This window comes from Oncorhynchus gorbuscha, linkage group LG10 (genome assembly GCF_021184085.1).
Source record: "Oncorhynchus gorbuscha isolate QuinsamMale2020 ecotype Even-year linkage group LG10, OgorEven_v1.0, whole genome shotgun sequence".
In the NCBI taxonomy this organism is placed as follows: domain Eukaryota; kingdom Metazoa; phylum Chordata; class Actinopteri; order Salmoniformes; family Salmonidae; genus Oncorhynchus; species Oncorhynchus gorbuscha.
The window spans coordinates 40032897-40055916 of NC_060182.1; the positions used below are offsets into that span (position 1 = coordinate 40032897).

At 48.1% G+C, this 23020-nt stretch overlaps 1 protein-coding gene, 1 long non-coding RNA gene and 1 pseudogene across 8 annotated transcripts in view; 2 read left to right on the forward strand and 1 right to left on the reverse strand.

Annotated features, from left to right (window-relative positions):
* The window catches only part of LOC124046086, a 145630-nt pseudogene extending 126876 nt beyond the window's left edge, over positions 1 to 18754 (forward strand). The window contains exons 68-92 of the transcript XR_006840943.1: positions 109 to 231; positions 497 to 622; positions 853 to 969; positions 1795 to 1901; positions 2186 to 2318; positions 2524 to 2643; positions 2903 to 3024; positions 3271 to 3408; positions 3535 to 3672; positions 3757 to 3876; positions 4062 to 4354; positions 4574 to 4755; positions 4871 to 4977; positions 5242 to 5361; positions 5634 to 5810; positions 6114 to 6254; positions 6422 to 6595; positions 7443 to 7604; positions 7897 to 8071; positions 12985 to 13086; positions 15454 to 15527; positions 15691 to 15784; positions 16385 to 16420; positions 17053 to 17197; positions 17452 to 18754. The product of XR_006840943.1 is annotated as a low-density lipoprotein receptor-related protein 1-like (transcript). The remainder of the gene's footprint in view (positions 1 to 108; positions 232 to 496; positions 623 to 852; positions 970 to 1794; positions 1902 to 2185; positions 2319 to 2523; positions 2644 to 2902; positions 3025 to 3270; positions 3409 to 3534; positions 3673 to 3756; positions 3877 to 4061; positions 4355 to 4573; positions 4756 to 4870; positions 4978 to 5241; positions 5362 to 5633; positions 5811 to 6113; positions 6255 to 6421; positions 6596 to 7442; positions 7605 to 7896; positions 8072 to 12984; positions 13087 to 15453; positions 15528 to 15690; positions 15785 to 16384; positions 16421 to 17052; positions 17198 to 17451) is intronic.
* LOC124046087 lies at positions 14422 to 15441 on the forward strand. 2 transcript variants are annotated; one of them, XR_006840944.1, is made up of 3 exons: positions 14422 to 14558; positions 14650 to 15147; positions 15323 to 15441. It is a non-coding gene; the product is annotated as an uncharacterized LOC124046087 (long non-coding RNA). The 2 variants fall into 2 exon arrangements; XR_006840945.1 differs by having other exon boundaries at positions 14428 to 14590.
* A 783-nt stretch (positions 18755 to 19537) lies between the features above and the next one.
* The window catches only part of LOC124046084 (formin-like protein 3), a 59226-nt gene continuing 55743 nt past the window's right edge, over positions 19538 to 23020 (reverse strand). For 4 of the 5 annotated variants that reach the window (XM_046366078.1, XM_046366075.1, XM_046366077.1 and 1 more), the window contains one exon: positions 19538 to 21716. Coding sequence is in view for 1 of the 5 variants with exons in the window: in XM_046366075.1 (XP_046222031.1) it covers positions 21652 to 21716 (65 nt within the window). In the remaining 4 variants the exon portion in view is untranslated. The remainder of the gene's footprint in view (positions 21717 to 23020) is intronic. The other variant, XM_046366074.1, reaches the window with a different exon arrangement.

Consider the following 23020-nt stretch of genomic DNA (forward strand, 5'->3'; position numbering starts at 1 on the left):
TCTCTTGTGAAACTTGATTGCATTTCAGTGAGACTAACCTGTGTCATAGTAAATCAACTGTTGTTGTTGTTCCCTCTCGGTAACAGTCGGTCTGTCTCCTCCCTCTAGCCGAGGTCACGTGTGCGCCCACCCAGTTCCAGTGTGCCATCACCAAGCGCTGTATCCCTCGCGTCTGGGTGTGTGACCGTGACAATGACTGTGTGGACGGGTCGGACGAACCAGCCAACTGCAGTGAGACCCCGCCCCTCTGTTTCAGAAGAGCGTTCTAGACTAATGACAGACACACAAGTCAAGCTCCGCTTCCGTGTTGAAGAAGAATACACGTTTCTGCTTAACAGGGTTCTGGCTAAACCTACCGAAACTAGTCAATTACAAAATGCACTAGATCTTACAGACCTCGTGACATCCTCCCATCACCTTCTACTTTACTCAGTCTATCTGGCCTGGTATACAAGCCTCAATCTCTCTCCCCCTCCCTCTCCTCCCCCCCCTCCAGCCCAGATGACCTGTGGCGTGGATGAGTTTCGCTGTAAGGACTCTGGACGCTGCATCCCGGCCCGGTGGAAGTGTGACGGAGAAAATGACTGCGGAGACTCGTCTGACGAACCCAAAGAGGAATGTGGTGGGTGTTCTGTTCTGTCGCCTAGGGAACAGAGAGACGGCTCAAAAGGGCCGCTACCTTTATTGCCAATGGAGTTTTGGTTATGATCTGGGACCGCGTCCGCGATTGGTCGCCAGCATTGCCAACGACCTCTCTAGTGTCGACGGTTCAATGATGATGCCGTGGACCTCCTGTGCTGCCATGTGCTCTATATGGTTGTTACGGCGCTGACGGAGTGTGTCTCTGTGTAGATGAGAGGACGTGCGAGCCGTACCAGTTCAGGTGTAAGAACAACCGCTGTGTCCCGGGGCGCTGGCAGTGTGACTACGACAACGACTGTGGGGACAACTCGGACGAGGACAAGTGCGGTAAGGTCTCGCTCTGTCATCCCCTGTTAGTACACACTATCCTCGTTCACTCGTGTCGCCAGTACAGTGTCACTGCGTTGTCCCGTTGCAGTGTTATAATGCTCATGGTTTGTGCACCTCTAGGGATTGGGCATTGGTGGCTTGCTCCGTATGACTGGCCCGAAACACCGTTTCAATTGTTTGATTCGTGCGTTTTGTCTGTGTCTTCTTGCGGGTCTGTTTCGTAGCGAAAACCTCATCCTACCTGCAAAGTTGCCTTTCATTCGGTAGAAATTCATTCAGTTTGGCCTTTGCTCCTTTTTAATATCATCTCTTGTGCATCTCACCTCGTCTCATGTCTGTTTCATTTCACACCGACTGGCCCGTTGGCTTGAGCCAGAGGTAGGCCTCCACTTTTAACCATCCCCATCTCCTCCCAACCTCATGTCACTCTGCTCCTCCTCCTCCTCCCATCATGCTCGTTTGCATGTCTGATGCCCATTTGAACTCCAGTCCCCACCTCGATGTCCCCTCAAAAAGTGAGAGGTCAAAGGTAGCGCTCCAGAGGATAGTTTCTACTGTTATGTGAAGTAATGGTATTATCCTACCTGGCCACCTGAGGCCATTGTACTCAACAAAGCTTTTGTCTTATTTTCGAAGGCGCTTAAGTCTGTTAAAGCAGGGGGGGGGGGGATCTCTGGAGCGCCCCTTTGACTGTCATTGTTTGGCCATCTGAGTGTCCATGTGTTTTTGTGTGTGGGGCATGCTCTCCCCTGTGAGTTTGGACAGCCAGAGAGTGAGTGCACGGTCCTCACGCCAGACCTGCGTCGTTGTGTGTCTTTACAGTGCCGCGGCCGTGCTCCGAGAGTGAGTTTGCCTGTACCAACGGACGGTGTATCGCCGGGAGGTGGAAGTGTGATGGAGACCATGACTGTGCTGACGGATCTGATGAGGTAACGCGCCGGACTCCATCGTAGCAACAGTGCTGGGTCAGATACTTGTGTCATAGATAACACTACTGACTCGTACTTTTCTCACAACCCTCTGTGTTATCGGGTTGTCCTTGAAGCTTAGACATCTGCCTTTTTACTTGAGGAGGACATATGAAATAACCTCGCTATTTGGATATCCTGTCCACGGACATCCGCTGTAATGGTTGTGCTTTGATGTTGATGATGATGTGAGGCTTTCCTACATTGTTTAAGAGTGAGGGACTTGTTGTGTGTGGTTCCCTCAGGACGGCTGTGAGCTGAGGTGTGACAGGGATCAGTTCCAGTGTAAGAACGGCCACTGCATCCCCAGCCGCTGGCGCTGTGACGCAGACGCTGACTGTTTGGACGGCAGCGACGAGGAGAAGTGTCACATTGCTCGTGAGTGTGTGTGTGTTGTGTCCCTGTGTGTGTCACTCAGGCTCCCGTTTGACATGGTTACAGTGCTAAAAAGAGAGGGGTCATATTGAGATTTGAACTTTTTCCCTAATTGAGAGGGATTCTGGAACCTGTGGTAGGATGTCTCGGATCCGGGTCGGTAATAGACAACCTGTATTTGTTTTTTCGTCCCTTCTCCGTGTCTCAGCTAAACACTGCCCCCTGGATGACTTCCAGTGTAACAACACGCTGTGTAAGCCTCTGGCCTGGAAGTGTGACGGAGAGGACGACTGTGGAGACAACTCGGACGAGAATCCCGCCGAGTGCCGTGAGTAGTGACCTCGCATCCTGTGACGTTCATATCCCGTCTACTAGTACCCTTTACCCACTACAGAGCTGAGCTCAGTTTACTGTGTTGGCCTGGTCACTCATCCACCAGGAGCTGAAATCGGAAATGGAATGGGCCGCGTGATCAGGAAACATCAGAGCCGACACCGTTCTGGTTGTCGCGATGGTGTGAAAAGGTTATGGATCCTAAAGCCTGTTCTAAGTCCTTGTCTCCTAACCCCTCTGTCTGCTCCCCTCAGGGATGTTCCAGTGCCCCCCACCAGGACTTTCCGCTGCCAGAATGACCGTGTGTGTCTGCAGGTGTCCAAACAGTGTGACGGAGTTGACAACTGCGGGGACAACTCTGATGAGCTCAACTGCCGTGAGTTTACTGTGCTGCTGGCCTTTTTGCACGTGGACCAACACAAGGCTATCTGGTGCCTGCCTTGATGCTCTGTGGTTCCCTGTGGGACAGGTTGGATCTGCCCCCCCCCCCGGCATACATATTACAGAATCCATATCAAATACGTCGACCTCGTTGTTTCATATGAAGTTGTATGCTAGGGGACTAGGGTCATTGTGTTCATTCAATTCAATTGACGTACTTATCCCCTTTGTGTTTTCTCAGAGCCCCCTCCAGCCGAGCCTACCTGTGAGAAGGACGAGTTCCTGTGTGCCAACGGGAGGTGCATCAGCTCCAGCCTGCGCTGTAACTTCTTCAACGACTGTGAGGACTACGGTTCAGACGAGATCCACTGCAAGACAGGTGACCCTGCCCCCCCCCCCCTAAGTCACACCGCCGCGTTTGTTTCGCACGGCGTTCGGGCTAACCTTCCCGGTGGCTCAGCTCCGTTGCGGACCCGTGATGCTATTTTCCCCTCTGACCCCGCAGACACCAAGCTGAACGACTGCAGGAGCAACAGGACTCTGTGTGGGGACGGGGACGAGGCACACTGCGTCACCAATGGGACAGACTCCTTCTGCGCCTGCAAACCAGGCTTCAGGAAGACTGGCCACAACACCTGTGGAGGTGCGCTGCGCCCACCCGAATGTTCACTCGCTCGCTGGGCGCTCGATCAGCATTATTAACCCTACCCTCCCTGTCCCCTCTCAGATAAGAACGAGTGTAAGCAGTTTGGGGTATGCTCCCACGTGTGCAACAACACCAAGGGCTCCTACAAGTGTAGCTGCCACAAGTACTTCACCAGGATCAACGACACCTGCAAGGCTGACAGTAAGTAGTGTACTTTTACTCTTCAAACCCCTAGATTAGTTGAAATAGTGCATGTGCTTTCATTGATATTTTCATGGATTCCGTGTGTTGAAGTTCTCACTTCCCCTCCCTCCCTCCCCCTCCCTCCCTCCCTCCCCCTCCCTCCCTCCCCCTCCCTCCCTCCCTCCCTCCCTCTCCCTCCCCAGACCTGAACAGTAGCAGACAGGTGCTCTACATCGCCGACGACAACGAGATCCGCAGCCTGGACCCTGGCATGCCCAACTGGCGCTACGAGCAGACCTTCCAGGGCGACGCCAACGTGCGCATCGACGCCATGGACCTGCACGTCAAGACCAACCGCATCTACTGGACCAACTGGCACACGGGCAGGATCTCCTCTTACGAGCTTCCTTCATCGTCGTCCTCTCCCTCGTCTGGCCCATCGTCCAATACACACCGCAACCGTCGCCAGAGTGAGGGAAGTGTTACCACCCTGGAGGTGAGGCCCGACGCAAGCAGGAATGAATTCACATACACACACACACACACATGGGCACGATCATAACCTCCCATGTGTGAGACAATATTAGTGGACTGCGGTCTGGTGCACAGGATGTCTCATAGCTCAGAAAGATCTGTTGTTTTCCGTTCACAACATACTGTGATGTACGGTACCTAAAACACCCATATCTGATCGCCCCCCCCTTCCCCTTACTAGATTGTAGGGCATCTGGAAATGCCTCGGGGCATAGCGGTGGACTGGGTGGCTGGTAACCTGTACTGGACTGACTCTGGCAGGGATGTGATCGAGGTGGCCCTGATCTCAGGCCAGCACCGTAAGACCCTCATCTCGGGCATGATCGACGAGCCTTACGCCATCGTAGTGGACCCGCAGAGAGGGTGAGCGATGGATACCCTGTGCTGGAATGGCAATAAAATACATCAATATATGTCAAATATTCCATTTTGTATTTCCTGCTGAGCTGTTTGGACTGCGTTTCTCTGTCCCCTCCAGAACCATGTACTGGGCTGACTGGGGAAACCACCCTAAGATTGAGACGGCAGCCATGGACGGAACCTTGAGACAGACCCTGGTCCACGAGAACATCCAGTGGCCCACAGGTCTGTGTTGGCGTTAGCGTTGTAGCCTAGCATTAGTACCTAGCGTTATGCATTGCGGTATTGCTTAACCTAGCGTTAGCGTAGCCTTCTTCGTAATGTCACGAATAGCGTTGTAGCCTAGCATTAGTACCTAGCATTATGCATTGCGGTATTGCTTAACCTAGCGTTAGCGTAGCCTTCTTCGTAATGTCACGAATAGCGTTGTAGCCTCTTGTGGTCTCCTGCGTTTGACTCTCCTCTGCTTGTCCTCCTCCCTCCCTCCAGGTCTGGCGGTGGACTACTTCAACGAGCGTCTCTACTGGGCGGACGCTAAGCTCTCGGTCATCGGCAGCGTGCATCTCAACGGCTCCGACCCCGTCATTGCCGTCACCGGCCTCAAAAACAGTTCAGTTCCCCTTCATACTGATCAGGGTTGGGGTTCAGTGCTACATATCGTGCATTTATGGGGATGAATTCCGTATGAAGGATCCTCTCGGTTCCACAGACGGACATTGTACCAAAAGAGTCTGGCATTGCTAACCGTGAGCAGGTTATTTCTCTCGCCAGCAGGTGTCGCTGGTTTACAGAGTCGTGCCTTCACGCCTCACAACGACCACAGAGTTTGAGCAGCATGGGATAACCAAAAGGTCTCTCTCTCTCTCCTCTCACCTCCCCAGACCTGCTCCATCCGTTCAGCATCGACATCTTTGAGGACTACATATATGGCGTCACCTACATTAATAACTTTGTGTTCCGGGTCAACAAGTTTGGCAAGGGCCCCATGGAGAACCTGACCACTGGCATTAACCACGCCACAGACATAGTCCTTTACCACCGTTACAAACAGCCAGAGAGTGAGTGTCTGTCCTGTCTGTCTGTCCTGTCTGTCTGCAGCTCCCTTCCTCATTGAAATGACCTCAGATGACACTCTATCCATTATCTAGAGTAGTCACTACTTTTGACCCCGATTCGCCATTTAGTGCACTTCTTATTTTTGACCCCTTATTCGCTATAAAGTGTGATACTGTAAACCCATATTCCACACAGTGTTCTTCTGACCCCGATTCCTCCTTATAGCGCCCTACTGTTGACGTTCACGCCACATAAAGTGATCATGCTCTGGTTCTTAATGTCTGTCCTCTCGCTCTGTGATTCAGTGACCAACCCATGTGACAAGAAGAAGTGTGAGTGGTTGTGTCTGCTCAGCCCCAGTGGTCCAGTCTGCACCTGTCCCAATGACCGCGTGGCTGAAAACGGCACGTGTGTGGAGAGACCCCCTCCCACGCTGTCTCCGTTCTGTGAGTACACACACACACACACACGCACACACACACACACACACACACACACACACACACACACACACACACACACACACACACACACACACACACACACACACACACACACACACACACACACTATCAATAACCTTTCCCCCTATCTCCTGCCCGCCTCCTCCAAGCTCCCCCGTCCGGGCCGTGTACGGTCCTGTGTCTGAACGGCGGGAACTGCTTCCTGAACGCCAGGCAGCAGGCCAAGTGTCAGTGCCAGTCCAGCTTCACGGGAGAGAGGTGTGAGGTCAACCAGTGTAGAGACCACTGTAGGAATGGAGGGTCCTGCACTGCCTCGGTCGCAGGTAGGTCATTGGTGTGGCCACAAACTACTCTGGGGGCTGAATCCTAACTTGATGCACATCTTTGTTGTTCGGATATTCATCCGAAAACGTCTCGGGTTCGGATTCAGCCCTGTGTGTTAGGTAGTCATGCAGTAAACTCAGCAAAACAAGAAACGTCCCTTTTTCAGGACCCTGTCTTTCAAAGATAATTAGTCAACATCCAAATACATGTAACTTCACAGATCTTCATTGTAAAGGGTTTAAACACTGTTTCCTGTGCTTGTTCAATGAACTATAAACAATTAATGAACATGCACCTGTGGAACGGTCATTAAGACACTAACAGCGTACAGACGGTAGGCAATTAAGGTCACAGATATGAAAACTTAGGACACTAAAGAGGCCTTTCACCTGACTCTGAAAAACACCAAAAGGCCATTCCCCCCAGAAATGTCCGGGAACTTGCACGTGCCTTGATGGAAGAGTGGGGTAACATCTCACAGCAAGAAATGGCAAATCTGATGCCTGGAGGAGATGCACTGCAGTACTTAATGCAGCTGGTGGCCACACCAGATACGGACTGTTAATTTTGATTTTGACCCCCCATTTGTTCAGGGACACATTATTTAATTTCTGTTAGTCACATGTCTGTGGAACTTGTTCAGTTTATGTGTCAGTTGTTGAATATTGTTATGTTCATACAAATATTTCCACATGTTGAGTTTGCTGAAAATAAACGCAGTTGACAGTGAGAGGACGTTTCTCCTTTTTTTTTTTGCGGAGTTTATATAGCCTACATTATATTTTTGTTCTCATTTAGTTCTCACCCGTCTTTCTTAACCTTTGACCATGTCCTTCTCTCTTCCAGGGGCCCCTACATGTCGCTGTCTGAAGGGCTTCACGGGGCCCCAGTGTAACCTGCACACCTGTCAGGACTACTGTCACAATGGAGGCAACTGCACCGTATCCCAGGGCAACCAGCCCACCTGCCGCTGTCTGCCTGAGTACCTGGGAGACCAGTGTCAATACAGTGAGTGTGTAATCCAGAATGGGCTATTTACCCAACCATGTGCTCCACTTCCAAGTCAAGTGGATGTCGAGCTTTTCAGCTTTGTATCAGCCTGGTACAACAGTGTAACCAAAGGTACAGTTCCTGGGTTTTCATCCTGAGTCTGTCATTCGTCTGAAGCAGTTCAGCAAAATAAGAACCGGTCTTCAATCCACTTGTTAATCCACTGCTTAATCCCTGATCAGAAATGGCTCAAAGGGAGAGTATTCACTGTGTGAGCTTTGTTTCTCTGCTTCTCAATCTGCCCCCCCAGGTAAATGTGAGGATTACTGTAAGAATGAGGGGAAGTGTCTGCAGACTGCCAATGCCACCAAGCTGTGTCGCTGTCCCCCTCAGTTCCACGGACAGCTATGTGAGCAAGACAAGTGCCAGTACTGCGGCCCCAACGGCAAGTGTCTGCCCAAAGCCTCAGGAGAGGTCATGTGCCGGTAGGAGTGCACACTATGTACACACACACACTGCTCAGTCCGTTCACGCTCACAGATGCACACACACACACTGCTCAGTCACACACACACACAACTACTCAGTCACACACACACACACTGATCAGTCACACACACACTGCTCAGTCACACACACACACTGCTCAGTCACACACACACACTGTTCAGTCACACACACACACTGCTCAGTCACACACACACACTGCTCAGTCACACACACACACTGCTCAGTCACACACACACACTGATCAATCACACACACACACACTGCTCAGTCACACACACACACACTGCTCAGTCACACACACACACTGATCAGTCACACACACACACTGCTCAGTCACACACACACACTGCTCAGTCCGTTCACGCTCACAGATGCACACACACACACTGATCAGTCACACACACACACACTGCACAGTCACACACACACACACTGATCAGTCACACACACACACTGCTCAGTCACACACACACACTGATCAGTCACACACACACACTGCTCAGTCACACACACACACTGCTCAGTCACACACACACACACTGCTCAGTCACACACACACACTGCTCAGTCACACACACACACTGCTCAGTCACACACACACACACTGATCAATCACACACACACACACTGCTCAGTCACACACACACACACTGCTCAGTCACACACACACACACTGCTCAGTCACACACACACACTGCTCAGTCACACACACACACTGATCAATCACACACACACACACTGCTCAGTCACACACACACACACTGCTCAGTCACACACACACACTGCTCAGTCACACACACACACTGCTCAGTCACACACACACACTGCTCAGTCCGTTCACGCTCACAGATGCACACACACACTGATCAGTCACACACACACACACTGCACAGTCACACACACACACTGCTCAGTCACACACGCACACTGCTCAGTCCGTTCACGCTCACAGATGCACACACACACACTGATCAGTCACACACACACACACTGCTCAGTCACACACACACACACTGCTCAGTCACACACACACACTGCTCAGTCACACACACACACTGCTCAGTCACACACACACACTGATCAGTCACACACACACACACTGCACAGTCACACACACACACTGATCAGTCACACACACACACTGATCAGTCACACACACACACTGCTCAGTCACACACACACACACACACTGCTCAGTCACACACACACACTGCTCAGTCACACACACACACTGCTCAGTCACACACACACACTATTCAGTCACACACACACACTGTTCAGTCACACACACACACTGCTCAGTCACACACACACACACACACACTGCTCAGTCACACACACACACTGCTCAGTCACACACACACACTGCTCAGTCACACACACACACTGCTCAGTCACACACACACACTGCTCAGTCACACACACACACACTGCTCAGTCACACACACACACTGCTCAGTCACACACACACCCTGCTCAGTCACACACACACACATACCTACACACACATTCTCCCCAGTTTGTTTCATTTTAATATTAGAGTTTTCCTAAAAAATATATATATCTAGTGTTTGTTGACTCTCTCTCCTTGTCTGTCTCTCTCTCTCCCTCTCTCTTTGTCTCTGTGTACCTGTCTCTCTCTCTCCTTGTCTTTCTCTCTTTCCCCTTGTCTCTGTGTACCTGTCTCTCTCTCTCCTTGTCTCTCTCTCTCTCTTTCCCCTTGTCTCTGTGTACCTCTCTCTCTCCCCTTGTCTCTGTGTACCTCTCTCTACTTGTCTCTCTCTCTCTCCTTGTCTCTCTCTCTCTCCCTTTGTCTCTGTGTACCTGTCTCTCTCTCTCGTTGTCTCTCTCTCTCTCCCCTTGTCTCTGTGTACCTCTCTCTCCTCTCTCCTTGTCTCTCTCTCTCTCTCTCTCTCCCCTTGTCTCTGTGTACCTCTCTCTCTCCCCTTTTCTCTGTGTACCTGTCTCTCTCTCTCCTTGTCTCTCTCTCTCTCCGCTTGTCTCTGTGTACCTGTCTCTCTCTCTCTCCCCTTGTCTCTGTGTACCTGTCTCTCTCTCTCCTTGTCTCTCTCTCTCTCCCCTTGTCTCTGTGTACCTGTCTCTCTCTCTCTCCCCTTGTCTCTGTGTACCTCTCTCTCTCTCCTTGTCTCTCTCTCTCTCTCTCCTTGTCTCTCTCTCTCTCTCTCTCTCTCTTGTCTCTCTCTCTCTCTCTCCCCTTGTCTCTGTGTACCTCTCTCTCTCCCCTTGTCTCTGTGTACCTGTCTCTCTCTCTCCTTGTCTCTCTCTCTCCCCTTGTCTCTGTGTACCTGTCTCTCTCTCTCCCCTTGTCTCTGTGTACCTGTCTCTCTCTCTCCTTGTCTCTCTCTCTCTCCCCTTGTCTCTATGTACCTGTCTCTCTCTCTCTCCACTTGTCTCCTGTGTACCTGTCTCTCTCTCTCCTTGTCTCTCTCTCTCTCCCCTTGTCTCTGTGTACCTGTCTCTCTCTCCCCTTGTCTCTGTGTACCTGTCTCTCTCTCTCTCCTTGTCTCTTGTCTCTCTCTCTCTCCCCTTGTCTCTGTGTACCTGTCTCTCTCTCTCCTTGTCTCTGTGTACCTGTCTCTCTCTCCACTTGTCTCCTGTGTACCTGTCTCTCTCTCTCCTTGTCTCTCTCCCCTTGTCTCTCTCTCCCTTGTCTCTGTGTACCTCTCTCTCTCTCTTGTCTCTCTCTCCGCTTGTCTCTGTGTACCTGTCTCTCTCTCTCCGCTTGTCTCTGTGTACCTGTCTCTCTCTCTCCTTGTCTCTGTGTACCTGTCTCTCTCTCTCTCCCCTTGTCTCTGTGTACCTGTCTCTCTCTCTCTCCCCTTGACTCCTGTGTACCTGTCTCTCTCTCTCCTTGTCTCTCTCTCTCTCCCCTTGTCTCTGTGTACCTGTCTCTCTCTCTCTCCCCTTGTCTCTGTGTACCTGTCTCTCTCTCTCCTTGTCTCTGTGTACCTGTCTCTCTCTCTCTCCCCTTGTCTCTGTGTACCTGTCTCTCTCTCTCCCCTTGTCTCTGTGTACCTGTCTCTCTCCCCTTGTCTCTCTCTCTCTCCCCTTGTCTCTGTGTACCTGTCTCTCTCTCTCCTTGTCTCTTGTCTCTCTCTCTCTCCCCTTGTCTCTGTGTACCTGTCTCTCTCTCTCCCTTTGTCTCTGTGTACCTGTCTCTCTCTCTCCTTGTCTCTCTCTCTCTCTTTGTCTCTGTGTACCTGTCTCTCTCTCTCCCCTTGTCTCTGTGTACCTGTCTCTCTCCCCTTGTCTCTCTCTCTCTCCCCTTGTCTCTGTGTACCTGTCTCTCTCTCTCTCCCCTTGTCTCTGTGTACCTGTCTCTCTCTCTCTCTCCCCTTGTCTCTGTGTACCTGTCTCTCTCTCTCTCCCCTTGTCTCTGTGTACCTGTCTCTCTCTCTCCTTGTCTCTCTCTCTCCCCTTGTCTCTGTGTACCTGTCTCTCTATCTCCTTGTCTCTCTCTCTCTCTTTGTCTCTGTGTACCTGTCTCTCTCTCTCTCCTTGTCTCTCTCTCTCTCTTTGTCTCTGTGTACCTGTCTCTCTCTCTCCCCTTGTCTCTGTGTACCTGTCTCTCTCCCCTTGTCTCTCTCTCTCTCCCCTTGTCTCTGTGTACCTGTCTCTCTCTCTCCCTCCCCTTGTCTCTGTGTACCTGTCTCCCCTTGTCTCTCTCTCTCTCCCCTTGTCTCTGTGTACCTGTCTCTCTCTCTCTCTCTCCCCTTGTCTCTGTGTACCTGTCTCTCTCTCTCTCCCCTTGTCTCTGTGTACCTGTCTCTCTCTCCTTGTCTCTCTCTCCCCTTGTCTCTGTGTACCTGTCTCTCTCTATCCTTCTCTCTCTCTCTCTCCCTCCCCTTGTCTCTGTGTACCTGTCTCTCTCTCCATTGTCTCTCTCTCTCTCTCCCTCCCCTTGTCTCTGTGTACCTGTCTCTCTCTCCTTGTCTCTCTCTCTCCCTCCCCTTGTCTCTGTGTACCTGTCTCTCTCTCCTTGTATCTCTCTCTCTCTCCCCTTGTCTCTGTGTACCTGTCTCTCTCTCTCTACCTCTCTCTCTCTCTCTCTCTCTCTCTCTCTCTCTCTCTCTCCCTTGTCTCTGTGTCCCTGTCTCTCTCTCTCCCCTTGTCTCTGTGTACCCGTCTCTCTCTCTCCTTGTCTCTGTGTACCTGTCTGTCTCTCCTTGTCTCTGTACCTGTCTCTCTCTCCTTGTCTCTGTGTACCTGTCTCTCTCTCTCCTTGTCTGTCTCTCTCTCCTTGTCTCTGTGTACCTGTCTCTCTTCTCTCCTTGTCTCCTGTGTACCTGTCTCTCTCTCTCCTTGTCTGTCTCTCTCTCCTTGTCTCTGTGTACCTGTCTCTCTTCTCTCCTTGTCTCCTGTGTACCTGTCTCTCTCTCTCCTTGTCTGTCTCTCTCTCCTTGTCTCTGTGTACCTGTCTCTCTCTCTTCTTGTCTCCTGTGTACCTGTCTCTCTCTCTCCTTGTCTGTCTCTCTCTCCTTGTCTCCTGTGTACCTGTCTCTCTCTCTCCTTGTTTGTCTCTCTCTCCTTGTCTCTGTGTACCTGTCTCTCTCTCTCCTTGTCTCCTGTGTACCTGTCTCTCTCTCTCCTTGTCTGTCTCTCTCTCCTTGTCTCTGTGTACCTCTCTCTCTCTCTCTCTCTCTCTCTCTCTCTCTCTCTCTCTCTCTCTCTCTCTCTCTCTCCTTGTTTCTACCTGTCTCTCTCTCCTTGTCTCTGTCTCTCTCTCTCTCCTTGTTTCTGTGTACCTGTCTCTCTCTCCTTGTCTCTGTGTACCTGTCTCTCTCTCTCTCTCTCTCTCTCTCTCTCTCTCTCCTTGTCGCTGTCTCTCTCTCTCTCTCCTTGTTTCTGTGTACCTGTCTATGTCCAGCTGTCCTAACGGTCAAACCAATCACAGCTGCTACACCTGTCTAGATTTCTGCACCAATGGACTCTGCTCTATCGATCCACGCACGCAACTGCCCCAGTGCAAGTAAGAGGATGATCCCTATCACACACACACGTGTATTTAGGTGTGTCTCTGTAACCTGTGTGACGTGTATTTAGGTGTCTCTGTAACCTGTGTGACGTGTATTTAGGTGTCTCTGTAACCTGTGTGACGTGTATTTAGGTGTCTCTGTAACCTGTGTGACGTGTATTTAGGTGTCTCTGTAACCTGTGTGACGTGTATTTAGGTGTCTCTCTGTAACCTGTGTGACGTGTATTTAGGTGTCTCTCTGTAACCTGTGTGACGTGTATTTAGGTGTCTGTAACCTCGTGTATTTAGGTGTAACCTGTGTGACGTGTATTTAGGTGTCTCTCTGTAACCTGTGTGACATGTATTTAGGTGTCTCTCTGTAACCTGTGTGACGTGTATTTAGGTGTCTGTGTAACCTGTGTGACATGTATTTAGGTGTCTCTCTGTAACCTGTGTGACGTGTATTTAGGTGTCTCTGTAACCTGTGTGACATGTATTTAGGTGTCTCTCTGTAACCTGTGTGACGTGTATTTAGGTGTCTCTCTGTAACCTGTGTGACGTGTATTTAGGTGTCTCTCTGTAAGGTGTCTCTCTGTAACCTGTGTGACGTGTATTTAGGTGTCTCTCTGTAACCTGTGTGACGTGTATTTAGGTGTCTCTGTAACCTGTGTGATGTGTATTTAGGTGTCTCTCTGTAACCTGTGTGACGTGTATTTAGGTGTCTCTCTGTAACCTGTGTGACGTGTATTTAGGTGTCTCTCTGTAACCTGTGTGACGTGTATTTAGGTGTCTCTCTGTAACCTGACGTGTATTTAGGTGTCTCTCTGTAACCTGTGTGACGTGTATTTAGGTGTCTCTCTGTAACCTGTGTGACGTGTATTTAGGTGTCTCTCTGTAACCTGTGTGACGTGTATTTAGGTGTGTCTCTGTAACCTGTGTGACGTGTATTTAGGTGTCTCTGTAACCTGTGTGACGTGTATTTAGGTGTCTCTCTGTAACCTGTGTGACGTGTATTTAGGTGTCTCTCTGTAACCTGTGTGACGTGTATTTAGGTGTCTCTCTGTAACCTGTGTGACGTGTATTTAGGTGTCTCTCTGTAACCTGTGTGACGTGTATTTAGGTGTCTCTCTGTAACCTGTGTGATGTGTATTTAGGTGTCTCTGTAACCTGTGTGACGTGTATTTAGGTGTCTCTGTAACCTGTGTGATGTGTATTTAGGTGTCTCTCTGTAACCTGTGTGACGTGTATTTAGGTGTCTCTCTGTAACCTGTGTGACATGTATTTAGGTGTATTTAGGTGTCTCTCTGTAACCTGTGTGTATTTAGGTGTCTCTCTGTAACCTGTTTACGTGGTGTCTCTCTGTAACCTGTGTGACGTGTATTTAGGTGTCTCTCTGTAACCTGTGTGACGTGTATTTAGGTGTCTCTCTGTAACCTGTGTGACGTGTATTTAGGTGTCTCTCTGTAACCTGTGTGACGTGTATTTAGGTGTCTCTGTAACCTGTGTGACGTGTATTTAGGTGTCTCTGTAACCTGTGTGACGTGTATTTAGGTGTTTAACCTGGTGACGTGTATTTAGGTGTCTCTCTGTAACCTGTGTGATGTGTATTTAGGTGTCTCTCTGTAACCTGTGTGACGTGTATTTAGGTGTCTCTGTAACCTGTGTGACGTGTATTTAGGTGTCTCTGTAACCTGTGTGACGTGTATTTAGGTGTCTCTCTGTAACCTGTGTGACGTGTATTTAGGTGTCTCTGTAACCTGTGTGACGTGTATTTAGGTGTCTCTGTAACCTGTGTGACGTGTATTTAGGTGTCTCTCTGTAACCTGTGTGACGTGTATTTAGGTGTGTCTCTGTAACCTGTGTGACGTGTATTTAGGTGTGTCTCTGTAACCTGTGTGACGTGTATTTAGGTGTCTCTGTAACCTGTGTGACGTGTATTTAGGTGTCTCTGTAACCTGTGTGACATGTATTTAGGTGTCTCTCTGTAACCTGTGTGACGTGTATTTAGGTGTGTCTCTGTAACCTGTGTGACGTGTATTTAGGTGTCTCTCTGTAACCTGTGTGACGTGTATTTAGGTGTGTCTCTGTAACCTGTGTGACGTGTATTTAGGTGTGTCTCTGTAACCTGTGTGACGTGTATTTAAGGTGTGACGTGTATTTAGGTGTCTCTGTAACCTGTATTTGTGTCTCTCTCTAACCTGTGTACGTGTATTTAGGGTGTCTCTCTGTAACCTGTGTGACGTGTATTTAGGTGTCTCTGTAACCTGTGTGACGTGTATTTAGGGTGTCTCTCTGTAACCTGTGTGACGTGTATTTAGCTGTCTCTAACCTGTGTGACGTGTATTTAGGTGTCTCTCTGTAACCTGTGTGACGTGTATTTAGGTGTCCTATAGAATGGAGTGGGTATCGATGTGAAGTCATTGCCTCGCCTGTTGATTCTCCTGTCTCCAGTGGAAGTAAGTTACTTTAGTCTCTGTCCAGTGTGAGTGAAACACATGTTATAACTACAGACTGTAACGCATGATTATAACACAATACATGGTGTAACCTGTCCTTCTCATTGGCCGACGCGTTGCATATACTCTGTTCTCATTGGTGTCCGTGTTGCTCTCTCTGCAGGTTCAGCCTCCGTCGTCATCCCAGTGCTGCTGCTGTTGTTACTGGCGCTGCTGGTCGTCGGCGCCATCTTGTGGTACAAGAGGAGAATGCGTGGGTGAGTGGAGTAGATCAGGTGTTCCCAAACTCTTTTACTCAGGCCCCCCTTCCAGCATTGGGGGAACATTTTTTGTTGTTGCAGGTTTTAAAGCATGTTTCCTGCAATTCTACATATTTTGTCATGAGGTGCAGAGAAAATATAGCCGTTTTTAAGCAAATGTTCTAGCAATTCTGTACATTTTTTCCATTTCTAATGTGTATGCTTGTGGTATTTGAGTGACTCAAATAATTCCAACAAAATCTTTGGGCTTAAGAAACCTAGCTTAAGAAACGTTAGCTGGGATGGCCCAGTTGAACTGGACATTTCTGACTAGTTCTAAATGGCTCTCTAGGGTATGCAATAACTGACATGACAAAAGGATTTTACTAGTACATTCTAACCGAGTCATCGTCGTCGTCGTCGTCGTCCCCCTTTTTTTTTGGGGGGGGGGGGACTACTGAAGTAGACAACCATTGTGTTGGGACTGGGTGGGAGGGCTCCCACTCATTAGGTCAAACTCGAATCTCTTCCACCTGTCATCTTTACCTCCCACCATCACGCTACCTCTTTATCTCTCTCTTCTCTCGCTCTCTTCTCTCTCTATCGCTCTCAATCTAGGTCTGTATGGCCGGGAAAACGCTCCCGACGTTCTCGGTAACTTAATAGGGCCATGTCCATCACCTGTCTCGCCCCCCCCCCCCAGATCCTCCCCCTTCTCCCCAATGCCTCATCTAAGCCACCGTCTTGTCTGTCGGTCCTGTGACAGTCCTCCATTTTGCTCGTCTTTCTGTAGTAGAGTCGGTCTGTCTGTCCCTGCCCTCCTCTCTCTTGTTCGGGAACAGGGTTTCCCACCCAGGGACGCAGGGGTGTATTGACAGATAGATTGATTGGTTCTTCCTTACCCATCCATACCTTTCCCTATCTGCGTGTGTAAATACATGTGTCTATCAGTGATGCTTCTGTGCCTGCATTGTGGCGGTGGAACATTTGCGTTGTGGAAAATCCAGCATTCACCAGGATAGACACTAGATGTGTCCAAATGGCTTCTTTTTGTTTTAAAGCTCATTTGTTTTGTCAATTTTACCGTGGTTCTGTGCTGCCTTGACTGTGTGGGAGCCGTTGTCCTGTACTGCACATGTAGCTGGTGTCGCATGCTAGATGTCTCTCCTGTCAGTGGCTTGATTCAAGGCCCTCGGTACGTTCAGCCGGTGCTCCTGTGTTGTGGCTACGTCTCCGCCACTGTCCGTGCCGGTGAAGAAACAGTCTCGCTGTGTGTGTGTCCACAGTGCCAAGGGCTTCCAGCACCACAGGATGACCAACGGGGCCATGAACGTGGAGATAGGGAACCCAGCCTATAAGATCTACGAAGGGGAGCCAGACGACGATGCTGGGGAACTCCTGGATTCGGACTTCGCTTTAGACCCAGACAAGGTAACACCCACGTTTCCTTATCTTCACACGTGACCCATCTTAAATAGGCAACACTTGTTTTGACACAGTTTTGACACAGCAGCACTTCTTAACTCATCGGGAATGAATTTGGCATTGACACCCTTTTTAAAACCTTTTTCTCCACGATACTCTGCCACTAAGACTACCTGGATTGCAATGAAACCTAATTGAGGACTCTTGTATGCGCTTTGTCCAAAACATTGTTTCTGTGTGTGCCCCCCCCGTCCCTACAGCCCACCAACTTCACCAACCCTGTGTACGCCACCCTGTACATGGGAGCCCACAACAGCCGCAGCTCATTGGCTAGTACAGACGAGAAGAAAGAGTTGCTGTCACAGGGGGACGATGGGGAGGACGAGGACATGAGTGACCCGCTGGCCTAGGGGTCAGGGGTCAGAGGTCAGGCTAGACCACACCCGCAAAGAGACAAACGCTGATCTTATGCCTTTTTACCAATCGAGAAAAGAAACAGAAATGAAAGCGAGAACACTGTATAAAATGAAGGAGAACTTTTGTATGTGATTTGCAGTATTATATTTTGTTCTTTTGACAAAAAAAAACAAAAAAAATTCCTCTGGTCAGAAAAAGGAAGATGCATTTTATAGACAGATTTATTCATTCAACTCTCTAGTTTTAAAATGTTGCTCACCTCCATCCTCCCTCGCTACTCCCCCCCCCCCCCCCACTTCATCCATATAGCCGCTACCTCTGTGCAAAGGTGTAGAGCAAAACAAACAGCAGTGGAACAATTTTAAGTTTTTATTTTTGTATGAATTGTATAGGGGGGAAAAAAACATTGTTCCATTTCAGAGGATTTCTTGTTGTTTGTGAAAGATGTGGAGAAAAGAGGGGGGCCAAGTTCAATACTCAAGTCAGTTCCGAATGCCAATTGATGCCGGTTCGGTCTATGCTGGAGGTGCAGAGTGAGACCATAGCCGATGGAACAAAAAGAGTTCTGGAACTGTAGTTCGGGAACTAGAACCAGAACTGCATATGTCCACATGACCGAGTCAGTCAGCGTCACACATACTAATGTCCGTTCAGTTGAGTGATTGTCTTTTACCTCCTTGCACAGACTAAAAGTGAAATATATTTACACACGCATATATATATATATATATATATAACCCTATTAACAAAGTGTCTTGACAATATACCCAGGAATACAAAACATGAAATAACATATAGCAGTCTGTCTGTACTATGTTCCACCAACTTTTCTGTTTTGGTCTTGAATAAATTAACGGCTGATTTTTTATTTTTTTTTGCTTAATGAAAAGTCAATGGGTTAATGGAGTGTGTAACGTGGAGGAATATGATTGTATTGGAGCAAACATTCCAGGGTGACAGTTCCCGGGGGAAGTAACTGAGGGGGGGGCTTGATATGACGGGTGATTCATATTGGGGCCCAGAGGGTTCATGGATCAGCTCAGTGACTGTTTATTTCAGTATCAACTGTAACGTTCATCCTGGAAATAGGCAGTTTGGTACCAAGAATGCCTCTGTGAATACCTGCCATTGCTGGGGGGGGGGGGGGGGGAACAAACATCTACAGTGTAACAACGAGCTGAACATGCTTTTGTCTATTGTCGGTGATAGTAAACATACTTTCAGGAGAGGCCAGTTGTTTTTAATGGTACTTCAGTGGGGATTTATAACAACAATGCTGTGTTTTTGTTTGTTTTGAATGTATGTAATAATTACATTATGCCTCTGTAATTTCGGTTTCTGCTCATTGTAAGTGCATTCCTTGGGAGGTTTCGGACTATTAGCCTCCTGATTAGCGTCCCCTGTTGATGTTCCCCCTCTGCCTTGCTGCTAACGCTAGCTAGCCGTCTGTCTGTCGGCTTGTCCGTCTAACCATCTGTCAGCCAGCCAGCCCTGTCTGTCTGCCTGTTTTGTATGTCTGATAGAACTGTCTGCCTGCCTGCCTGTCTGTCATTGGTCCAGGCTCAGTCTCAGCCAATCACGCGCTGCTGAACATGCTGCTTCTAACCAGTTGGAGGTGATCAGCCATAACTGCCATACTGTATTACAGATGACACTGCATGCGATTCACAACACACACACACACACCCTATAGCAAACTGTTCTAGCTTAACCATCACTTTTATTAACAGTATGCACTATCATTTGGATTTTAATAACATTTCTGCTCTGTTACATTTTTATTTGAATAATGTAAATGAGGAACAATCTGTTTTAATCTGGACAGAAACACTTCATCAACACAAAACCCCACACGTGGATTTGTTGTTTCTCTGTTTCGGTTAGTTATGATTTGATTTCTTTTTGATATCAGACATTAAATGGATTTTTATAGTAGAAATGCATTGTGGATCTGACTTTCATTTGGTGTGAAAAATGAGTGAGAGAGACAGCAGAGACTTTCAATTGTGAGTCACAATGTCATTTTGTTTATTAAGGGGGGGGTCTTTTGGACAACACGCATCAAATGTCAGGCACTATTTCATTTCATCCCTACGACAGACAAGCACAAGTAAAAGGCGTAAAATTCGTTGATTTACATCAAATGTAAATATATGTAGAAATATCTGCTATAGATGTAGTGTCTCGTACAACATTAAGGCAATGTAAGTAGTGTAAATATGCGCTGTCCCTTTTGTGGAAATGCCATATTGAAACACCGATTTGTAAATCTGAGTGCACAGTCATTGTGCTTAACTTGATGGCTATTAGGGGGGGAAATTGTTCATCATGACAGTTCAGGATCTTGATGCATGAAGAACATGGTTCGAATCATAGCAATGCATTCTTTACCTACCAAACAAATGCATGTCCGTATTGACTTAAACACCGGATATCTTGGCTTAATCGGGGCGGCAGCGTAGCCTAGTGGTTAGAAAGGTTGCAAGTTCAAATCCCCGAGCTGACAAGGTACAAATCTGTCGTTCTGCCCCTGAACAGGCATATTTGTTCCCACTGTTCCTAGGCCGTCATTGAAAATAAGAATTTGTTCTTAACTGACTTGCCTAGTTAAATAAATACAAATCGGACAGACTTTTTGTTAAAGAGCTCTACTCAACCCGTGTCTCGGAAGTTCGGCGTGATTGAAGTTTAAAGGCAAAAAGGCTCCGGCGTCAGCTCCACCTGCATTCACTGTAAAACGCTGCATATTGTCGGCTCAGTCGGGAAATGACCTTTAACATTTCTATGTAGCGCTGCAGCGATCCGGTTTTTTGAATAAGAGCCCTAAATGTCAACTGCACCATAAGGCGGATTGGAATGAATCCCGGCCTAAAGTGGTAAGACTGAAGTGGTGATTGGACTGTAGGTCATAAAGTTAAAAGTAATAGAAAGTAAATACACGGAATGTTTTTACCCACTCAAATGTTTTCAGACTCTGGCCTAAAGGAATTTAGAGAACAGTGCTGAGAAGCAACCTTTAAATACTGTATAGTGATTAAAGCTGGAATTCTGATTCCAAACCATTGCATATGATTCTTTTTTTTCCTCTTTTGTTTTTGAAGGTAATGTTATCAAACAAATGCAATAAAAAAAATCAAATATTTAACAACTAAAGATACAAATTATAGCTGAGTCACAGAAATAATACTGTCTAAACAAAAAAGGCACTTAAATTCGTTCTCAAAATAATAAGACCGAGTAGAGGAAGTTTGGTTTGGCTAGCTTGTACAGAAACCAATCCAAAGACTCAGAACAATAATCTTCAATCTGTGGACAGAGAAGTTCTGCGATGGCAAAACCCTGGGCCATATTCATTAGGGCTCACAACCTAAAGCGTTTTGACTCGACAAATAAGCATTACTTATTGGTCAGGTCCAGCTCGTCCCTCCCTGTTTCAGTCTGTTTTCTTTCGTTTCGGGCCTTATGAAAACAACCCTGTTCTCTTTGAAATGGAAATCCCAGTCAACATATGCTGTCATTTTATACAACCGACCGACTGTCTCCCATCCTCAACTTGCGTGGAGGAAATCCACATTCATGGAAATGAGATCCACGTTGGCAGGCACTTGGCAGGAGGCACTTTTGGTTCCATGTCCACATTATGCAGTTGCAGTGTCCTTCCTGCTTTTGTGAGGCGAGCCCCCCCTTTAAGGGCTCAACTCCTGCTCTTAATGCCAACACTGGCAATCGCTGTAGTCCTCTATTTTCTGTGTGTATGCCTTCGTGCATGCGGTGTGTATTTGCAGTGGGAGAGGGGGTAGACTAACCCACCTGATGTCTGTGCTTATACCTGCTTGTTGAGAGATCGTGTCCATATAGGATCTCCATAAATAAATAAATACCCCCTTAAAACTTGGGCCATTGGTTCAGTCCTGTCCGGCTTTCAGTCTCTGATCTGCAGGGAGATGCAGCCTCGGGTGGGCGAGACAACCGGGACACTGGTAGGGAAGGTGGGGGGGTTATAAAGCGAATGGGGGATAAATGAGGAGGAACGAGTAGTTTGTTTAGGGTCTCTTCCAGCCGCTCCGGATCAGCGCGTCATGCCGCAGGAAAGGCTGGCTGCGGAGATCTGTGAGTGGATGAGGGAGGGGGAGAGAGGGGTCACTCAGGTTAACTGGGAAGTCAAACTGCTCCAGTGGCATCATGCTCATGTTTGAGGTTGTTGATGAAGGAACTTCTATTTGCAGTGCTTATCCTAACAGTATATTTCTGCAAATAGAGTGGCAATTATGTTTCACATTTTCCAATTTTACTTATATGTTGTCAAATGGGTAGCCAATTGAAAGTGGATATCCGTTAACCAATAACAGAATGATGCCTTCCCATAGCCTTGCATTGTCAACTTAAAACTGACAGAGAAATATGGATTTTTCAATCCAAGGCTATGGGGGGGGGGTATAGTTATTCAAATAAATCTCAACAACTTAACTAGGGAACAAAATAATAAAACATTAAAATAATATCACAGTTGTGGCCGTCAACGAGCTCTGTGAGATACTATGCTGAAGACACTAAATATGTATCTGCTATGTCATGATTATGACAGTGTTATGTAGCCCTTTTATAATGGAGTGTTCAAATAGTATGACCTATTTTTCTGAGTATGTATGTATGCATGTCCTTTTGTCAGAATATGGTGGCGTTTGTGTGGATGTGCAGGGGGCTCAACAGAGCTCGTTGACCATCGAGCTGCTCAGCACACTGCAAGTCACAGTTAACAGGGCAAAACAGGACGTTGAGACATGACATCAACAGGTGACAGACTGGTGAGTGGTGGATGGACAGAACACTGGACACAGCATGCAAGAAAGAGGTGAGCTTAGGTGGGGATGGAGGGACCTGAGTAGAATGGTGGATGAAATAGTCTTATCTTGAGAGGTACACTGTTTGACTTGCCTAGTTAAATAAAAATACATGAATAAAAATGGAAACGAGGCCGGATACGTGCGCTTCTGCTGGCTCTTTGGGGAAAGGGAGTTGGTCTGTTTGAAATGCTGAGGGGGTTGTAAACCGCTATATAAATCTCGAAGCAATGTAGGCTCAGCTGCATGTTTCTTACTGTTGTACAGTAAAGCATATCTGACTGTTGTAAAGCATAGCATACCTTACTGCTGTGCAGTCCAGTAAAGCAGCTCTGACTGTTGTAAAGCATAGCATACCTTACTGCTATGCAGTACAGTAAAGCATATCTGACTGTTGTAAAGCATAGCATACCTTACTGCTATGCAGTACAGTAAAGCATATCTGACTGTTGTAAAGCATAGCATACCTTACTGCTGTGCAGTACAGTAAAGCAGGTCTAGCTGTTATAATGAATCTGAAGCGCTGGATTGGCTAAAGCAGCTGACATGACTAGCAGCACCATATACTGTG